Here is an 8,666-nt window from a genome sequence, read left to right on the forward strand (position 1 = left end):
TGCGACGTCTCCTCCTGCGAACCCTAATCCGCCTCTTCTCTCTTGATTTAGGGTTTTCGTGGATCCCTCTCTTCGTTCGCCGCAGGCTGCAAGAGCGACACTATCGCTGTTCCTTGCATGCTCCGGTGATGTGAAACGTTGGCTCTCCTCCTGCACAGCTAACTGATAGATCCGTCCGATCGGAGGAACGGGGTCCATGGCCACGATCTGTGAACGAAAGGTAGTGTAATTTTCGTTCAAAATTAGCAGGAAACGCGTTGCCTTTTCTCTCTCTTTGATGGAACGATACTGTGTTAGTGTGGATTCTGGCCCCTCGAGTTTTTCCTCCATGGCTTCCAGTTCGTTCCATAAAGACGATAGCTTGTTGAAACAAGCCGTGACCATCATGTTCCCCTGTTTTAAATTGCTCAATTCCTGCATGAGCGAAAAAATTTTGGCACGGTCGAGTTTGCCGTACATTTCTTTGATATTCTCCCACATCCTTTGAGCGTCTTCTGTGGGTGGAAGTCCTGCCGCGACTTCTGGAGAGAGGCAATTTCCGATCCAGGTTCGGATGAGTTGATTGCATTTCCTCCAGTGTTGCGCCAGGCGTTCGTCTGAAGGAACAAGGATGGTTCCATCGAGGAATCCATCTTTGTCCTTAGTCACCAGCGCGCGCCGGAATTCCTGCGACCACTTGGAGTAGTTTTCGTGCCCGGTAAGTTGCTGGTTGATTAGCTTCAGTTGAAGTCCGTCGGCGGTGGAAACGAAAAGGGGGTCGCCGGATTCTGGCCGTCCGGTGAAGACTGACCCTCGAAACGGCAAAAATCCGGGTGAGAAACCCGAGTAGGGATTTGCTCCCATACCCGGATTCGAACCGGTTCCATAACCCGCATTGAAATTGTTCGGGTATGGATTCGCTCCATTGCCCGAACCACTGGATCCATCTGGTTGCCCCGCATTTGATCCACCCGACCCATCGGTGATGCTTGCCCCGCTTGCGGTTGGTAGGCTGCCATCGGGTTGGCCAGAGGCCCATGTCCCTTGAAAAATTGGCGATGATGCATTCTGGTTAGGCCCAAACAGCCACGGATTTGGCTGCATCTGAATCAGTGGCCACTGGTAAGGATGACCCGCTATTGGTTGGCCCGGAATGGGCTGAACCGAGTAGGGTTGCCCCAGAATTGACTGAGCCAAAAAATTGCGATTTTCTTGAGTTTGAACAGGTTGTTCGTGAGATCTGGCGACATCAACAGAGGAGGCATTGTCCCGGCTTTCTGTGATTTGTGCGGGATCTTCATGCTGTGGATGCTCACCAGGGATTGAAGGCAGATTGTTTGCCATGACAAAAAAAGGTCGACAGAAAAGATGAAGATAAGAAAGCGGAAGCAATAGAATCTTCTACCGCTCTGATACCATGTAAGAAGATGAAGAAAAAGAAAAGAGAATTGAAGAACTCGAGAATGGAGAGAAGTTTTTGTATATTCTATTGTCTTCAATTAATGAATCAATGTACATCTTCTGTAATTATATTACAAGAGAATGAATGAACGAGGAAATTAAATATCCTACAAATCAATCTATTCTAGATTTAAACCTAATTGATCTGAGCAAATCGGATTAGAATCAATTTGATCCTTTTGTCTAGCCGCATATCTTCCAACAACGGCAGTTGTTATTGTGGATCCGCCAGCTCTCTGAAGACGCCAGTGGTCAACCCAGTCAGATGAAATTGCGAGAAGACCCGAGTAAATCTCTAAAAGGATGGCCGCTCTTATCAGCAAGAAGGTGATATGGACGTCGACTTTGGGGTAGTCCTTCCTATCCTGTAAGGAATAGAATACCGACACGGCACACAGCACCGATATATTAATGACCCAACGAATGATGCCCCAAGCTAGGTTCAGCAACAGTGCCTTAGTGTAGAGCAGATCATACATGAACCCGAGCTCAACCTCTACGATCCCAAAAGCCGCCGTCGAGTCCATGGCACTATTCATGAACATGCGCTTACTGGCCTCCAGGTCGCCAGAGTTGAGGATAAGATCCACGAAGAGAAGCTTGAAGATCTTGAACAACTCATAGGCTTTGACCAGAGTCCTGTCCTTTTCTTTGTCGATGGCTTGACAGCTATTCACTGAGAGTTCCTCCAGAGCCTGAACCTCCGTGACCTCGTCAATGCCGACTCGGTAACCCTCCTCTTTCTTCAGAGTGTATCGCTCCATTATCCTGGGGTATATGGGACCGAAATCGGGAAGCGAAAGCATCAAATCTCGAAGTCGGCCTTCGCTTGCCAGGTGCAAGCACAGTGTTCTCTCTGCATATTTGATGAACCCCACCAGGATCACGCCAGTTGCTAAAATCGACAGTGCAGACCTTGACAAGACCATGAAGTAGATGTAACAAGCTAGTCCTACGTGGATGCAAAGCCGCGCCAACTGCCTCAACCATAGCTTATTGTCCCCCAGGGCATACGCGGTGATGGTGTCAGGCCCACCCAGGTGGAGGAGAAGGAACGGCGACCAAAAAGCAGTGATCTGGCTCTTCGGATCGATCGTCCCCCTCGTGTCCTTGATGTTGGCCAGGCGATTTGATAGGACGTCAAGCGTGAGGGTTGCAATGGACTCGTCCAATAGGTACGTCGTCCAGACCACGATTCGGTTCTAGTACTTGTAGATGGATTTCCTCCGAAAGCCCTGAGTCACAAGGGTCAATTTGAGGAACAAGCTGAGGAGGACGAACAACCGCAGCCCCCAATCGTTCCACAGTTCTCGAATTTTTCAGGGAGTGGCGAAAATCTAATGGTTGAACTTGATGTCGGCACCAAAAGGCGCAACGTTCAGGCATCCTAGGTCGATCATAGGATTATAGAGAAAAGGACAAAAGTAAGGCACAACAGCATTAGCCTTGCATTTACCTCTGCAGCATCCTCAAAACGGCTACACTTTATAACCAATAACTTGATATTGGAATCAAATACAAAAGCACTTGTTTACCCTACATAACATTTCATGAATGAAAAAGCAGTAGGCCTTTTGAAACACCCAAGATGCACGATCGCGAGATCACTTTTAGATGCATAATTATCAAGCAATTTTGTGCATTTTTGCCTGAGGATGAAGTAAAGCGACAAAATTAAATTCAAGCATTCATACGGGCATGATTACTATATGCTTTAATTGAGAAGATTGGAATATAATCCTAGAGTTAAAAGTTTGTTTCCTTAATCACTTATCAAGATTTCGAATTATGAGAACTTAATTATATTCATTGTGATCTTCACACTTTATCTGCCATGCCCCCACCAGCCCAACATTATCCTTGTGGAATTTAAAATTCACCCATTTGGGTTGCTATAACAAGTAGAGACACGCAAGAAGGCTAAAAACAGGATGATAAATGCTTACTCCAAGTTAAATCAATTCCGATGCGTACAGTTGATTGCTTCAAGTCCCAAACAGCATATTATTGTCCTTGGATACTAATCTCCATAATAAATCCTAGAACGAAGTCGTCGCTACGATAAAACAATGCACAAAAGCGCAAGTGTCACACCACATCACCCTCTACTAATGTGCTTTATGACCATCATGATCGCGACTTATCGTCCATGTCTTGACATGTGGTGTACGACACCCGTTGAACATTTTTCTCCAGGTTACGTGGTGTACGAGCTGAACATTTCCGTCCACATCCTGTCACGCGAAGGACACAAAGCGGGCGCACCACCTTTAGCTTAACTTAATTAAACCCTTAACATTGCGCATCAAGGCTAGAAACATGTGACTAAGAACCTACAAAAACTGGAGAGTCCAAAATTCATACCTCAAAATAAGTTTTCATTTTTCCCTAGGGCGGAAAGGACGTCATCAATGCCGTTAATTTTTATAATGCATCACTTCAATTTAAAACTTTTCAAACAATTGTTTTGAGTGCAACAATTTTTTAAAAATGATCATCTAAGTGAAAACGTTGACTTAATTTACCGAAAATCTAACATGGCTTGTTGAAATCACTTGAATGGTTGCTTTAAAAAAATTTGACACTAAAGTGATCGTTCAAAAAGTTGTGGCATCGAACTGATCATTCATAGAATTGTTGCTCTAAAGTTTTAAAAATTAGAGCAAGCCAAAAACAAAAAAAAATCACAGAATATATTATAACTCTGACACGATTTTTCTTTCTTCTGTTAGGCTCAAAAGCAAAATCATTAGGCAAACATTCTCGTAAGTTTCATCTAGAATCACATAGATTTATTTGTTTTCCTAACAAAAAGGATAAGTAAAATTTTCTTCACCTCCGGGAAGTATCTATTCTTAGATCGAACAACAAAGCTTCAAGCATTGCCAAAATGCATTACAGTGTGTTTGGTTCAGTTTTGCAAAATACCTTTGCATAGACACAAAGAACCTTAGGTTAAAAGGGTTTCACAAAATGCAAGACATTATTTGCCAAAAACTTTTAATGGACTCTAGTTTTAAAATTAAAAAACAAAGAATGTTGACGAAGATGGCACCTCAGGCGATGCCGGAAAAAGAGACGACAGCCCATTGTCAAGGCCGTGATCACAAGCGACGGCTATCAAGGTTGTGCTACCCCAGGTATACATTAATCTCTGTATCACGTCATAACACAAGCAAACTAAGGCTCTCACTCCACATACTATACGTTATATATTATGCAATATGCAAAAGACAAAGATAAAAGGAAGAAATTTCAAGGTAGTGGTATAGAGTCTTGTGAAATTTAGCCCAACACAAATTAGAACCTATATGAATTCACTTTGGCAATTTGATAGATATTTAACTTACAGAGATAAGTACACAATCATAAAAATTCCAAAAGTATAATCAAATCTTAAAATTTGTTGAGTTTACGCAATTAAGTCCCCCCATTAACTCTATCAATTTAACCAAAAAAATCACAATTTTGTACATGGTTCAAATCAAATTTATGTTTTGAGGCTAGCCCCAGATATTAGTCTCTCCCGTTTTGGGAGCTTCTCTCTCGCGGGAAGAGTTTCTCCACGCTTGATGTGGCAATGGCTCCTTTACTCCCTAATCGAAACACCCACCATTCCATTTCAGTCTATTTCCATTCTCTGTGATTCCCTTCCCAGACTGAGCCTCCTTGTGAAAACGAAAGTTCTTCGAGCACTATTCCATTCACCTAGGGCTATCATCCATGGTGTGTTCATGCTCCTTCTCACAAAATGAGCCTTTTTTTTTAACTTTTTTCCACTAAAACCGAAACCAAATCTCTACAAAATCCACCATATCAATCTTAATACCCCTTTCCACAAATCATCCAGTTCATATATCCAACACTACAAAAACCCTAACCCTTTCCCAGCTGTTGAATCACGCTTCAATCTGGCTCTATGTAAGCTATCTAAGATGAAGGGATGATCAATACAGCTTCAAAATGGTTACGATAAGATAGGCGCAATACACCCACCATCTTCATCTTGGTATTAAACAATATCCATTGTTCCAAGTTGGTCTCTTCCCTTAAAGTGTTAAGAACAAGTCTTAAGGCATCGTCAAGCACGCTTGTGGTTGTTTTACTACCTTCTTCGATTGCTTACTAGAGTGTTCCGCCTCCATGGAACACAAATGAGCATATCCTCGGATGGAACTTCTTTGCAAGAGGTTGGGAGATATGTGGTCAGAAGATGATATAATCGATCTGAAGGATATTGACACTAGTGAGCAAGAAAAAGATTGCCGAGCTATGTTGATAGGAAAGCTATTTATGAACCCAAATGTTAATTTTCAAGCTTTTCAGAGTACTATGAAGAAGGCTTGGAAAATTGAAAGTGTTGATATTACCCCCTTGGAGCAGGGACTATTTTTATTTGCTTTCAAAATAGAAGGGGACTCAAAACGTGTATTGAACAGCGGCCCTTGGTCCTTTGTTAATCATTGTCGATTACTAAAACCATGGGAATCAAATACCCCCCCTCGCAGTTACAATTTCTCAAAAGGGGCTTTCTGGGTCCACATATTCGGCCTTCCGATGGAATGGCATAATGCGGAAGTTGTTAGGAGAATTATGTAGGATCTTGGAGAAGTGTTAGAGATCAAAGTGGAACCCAAAGGTGTTGCAAATTTTGTATCAGGGAAAGTGAAAGTTGAGTTGGATCTCTTTGCGCCTTTAAAATAAGGAAGTGTGGTTAAACGAGCGGGAAGAAAATTCTGGTTGGAATACAAATACAAAAGGCTTCCTCATTTCTGCTATGCATGTGGAAAATTGGGACATTACACTACTCATTGTGCTGAAAACCACGTTGACCTAGAGAGAATTAATGAGTTACGATTTGGGTATTGGTTGAAGGCAAAAGCTAAAGAATTTAGCCCTATATGGAAGATGTTTTATGAAGATCTGAAAGAGGATAGCGTAGCAAAAGAAGTTGTACCTGAAACTCAAGAGAATCCAAGCCAAATGGATATTGTCCAGCACCTCCCTTTAAACAGCAGACGCATGGATAGACCTGAAAAAAGAAAAGAGATGGAAAATGAAAAACCAGGAGATGTACAAGGAAAGGCAAGCTCTTCGTTCCTGTTATTAACGTGGCCAGAAAACGAACACTCTTCTGCATCTCTCAAATAGAACATCCAGAAGGGATTGTATCCAAGAAAATAAGGAAAAGCAGCCAGGCACACAAGCAAAATACAGAAAATGTTTAGTCCTTATGGCAATGAGAAGCAAGACAAGGAGATTTTGGATGAGACTCAACTCCTAGAGACCCCAATCCAAGTTGAGAAGGGAGAGGGCACATGGGCTTTGGTGGCTAGCCCTAATAAGCCACCGGGGTACCAATGAACATATTAAGCTGGAATTGTCAGGGGTTGGGCAATCCCCTAACAACTCGGGAACTAAGAGCCTTAGTAGCTCAAAATAGGCCCAGTTTAGTGTTCCTAATGGAGACAAAGAACAAAGAACAGCTGGTTGTGAGGTTAAAGAAGAACTTAAAGTTTCAGAATCACTTCGTGGTGGACCCAATTGGGACTGCACGCAGGCTAGCTTTAATGTGGAATGCTAAAATTCAGGTATTAATTGAATCATACTCTGCTGATTTTATAAATGCAACTTGCAAATGAGAAGGAAATAGAATAGTGATGTGGAGTACGTTTGTGCATGCCCCTTATACTTTCCGAAAAAATGGTGTTGTTATGGGAGGAATTGAAATATATTAAGTCCCACAATTCTCTACCATGGATTTGTGTTGGCGATTTTAATGAAATTCTATATCACTAGGAAAAAGTAGGAGGAAGATTAGCTAAGTATCACAGAATGGCAGCATTTAGACAAATTGTAAATGAGTGTTCTTTTATGGAATTAGACGGCAAAGGCTACGCGTTTACATGGGCAAACAACCAGGGAGGAGATGAATTTATAAAAGAAAAACTTGACAGGGTCCTATGTACCATTGAATGGAGGGTTTCCTTCCTAGAAGCTTTAGTAGTTACCCTTCCGGCAATAGGTTCAAATCATTGTCCCTTATTAGTATCACTCATGGCTAAAAGGAGGAAGAGAAAGAGGTACTTTAAGTTTGAAGCTTTCTAGTTGGAAGATCAGAATATGAGGAAAAAGTAAATACGGGGTGTTCAATGATCCCGAGTGAAAATTCAATGATCCTGAAGTGAAAAATCTAAGCTGGGGGGCAAAGATTCAGAAAATAACGGAATCTTTGGAGGTATGGAGCAAAAAAATTTCCAATGCACAGACTCAAATCAGAGACTTAAAAAGAGAACTTGAAGCCATCACAAATAATCAAAAGGCTGAGCATGATAGAAAGAGGGTACAAGAGGTAAAAGGAAAAATAGAACTATTATGGAAGCAAGAAAAATGTTCTGGGGATGAGATCAAGAGTTTCATGGCTGAAATGGTGGGATAGGAACTCTAAATCTTTTCATGCTACCACTATTCAACGCAGGCAAAGAAACAGAATATCTATGCTCCAAGTCTCCAGTGGAGAGTGGACCCAGGATGAAGGAAGACTAAAAGAGGAAACTTTAGCTTTTTTTCCCTGAATTGTACACTTCAGTGGGACCTCGCAATATTCAACCCATCAATGACCAATGCCCTATTATGGTGATGGAAGAGATGAATACAGCTCTAACAGCAAATGATACAAGAAGTCAAAGAAGCAGTCTTTCAACTCAATGCGTTAAAAGCCCCAGGACCAGATGGACCAAATGGTCAGTTTTATCAGCATCACTAGAAAGATATTCATACAGACATTATGGAAATGGTAGAAGACTTTTTGGAGACTAAATGCCTAAATCCGAATCTGAACAGAACACATATTGCACTTGTTCCTAAAGCCCCAATTCCAACCGATCAGCCTTTGTAACTTTTCCTATAAAATTATTTCAAAAGTGTTGACAAATCGTCTTAAGAGATGGCTTCCTGATTTGATTGAAATAGAATAGAACGCTTTTGTTAGTGGAAGATAGATACAGGACAACATCCTCATAGTTCAAGAGGTCCTTCACCAACTCAGAATCAAGAAAAGAAAGAATAAATTCCAAGCCATGCTCAAACTAGACATGAAGAAGGCCTATGACAAAGTTGAATGGGACTTCCTTGAAGCTTGCATGAAGAAAATGGGTTTAAGCACTACATGGGTAACTTGGATCATGCAATGTGTCACAACTACCTCATTCAATGTGAAATTAAAT

The 8,666-nt window shown here is 41.8% G+C and overlaps 1 protein-coding gene across 1 annotated transcript; it reads right to left on the bottom strand.

Moving 5' to 3' along the window:
- Positions 1-1,559: 1,559 nt before the first annotated feature.
- LOC120289725 lies at positions 1,560-6,580 on the bottom strand. Its single transcript, XM_039305057.1, has 3 exons — positions 6,569-6,580; positions 6,398-6,472; positions 1,560-2,642 (listed from the first exon to the last, which is right to left on the bottom strand). The coding sequence occupies exons 1-3, from the start codon at positions 6,578-6,580 to the stop codon at positions 1,560-1,562; spliced, it is 1,170 nt and encodes a 389-aa protein (XP_039160991.1).
- Between the last annotated feature and the right edge of the window lie 2,086 nt (positions 6,581-8,666).

This window comes from Eucalyptus grandis, chromosome 11, assembly GCF_016545825.1.
Source record: "Eucalyptus grandis isolate ANBG69807.140 chromosome 11, ASM1654582v1, whole genome shotgun sequence".
In the NCBI taxonomy this organism is placed as follows: Eukaryota; Viridiplantae; Streptophyta; class Magnoliopsida; order Myrtales; family Myrtaceae; genus Eucalyptus; species Eucalyptus grandis.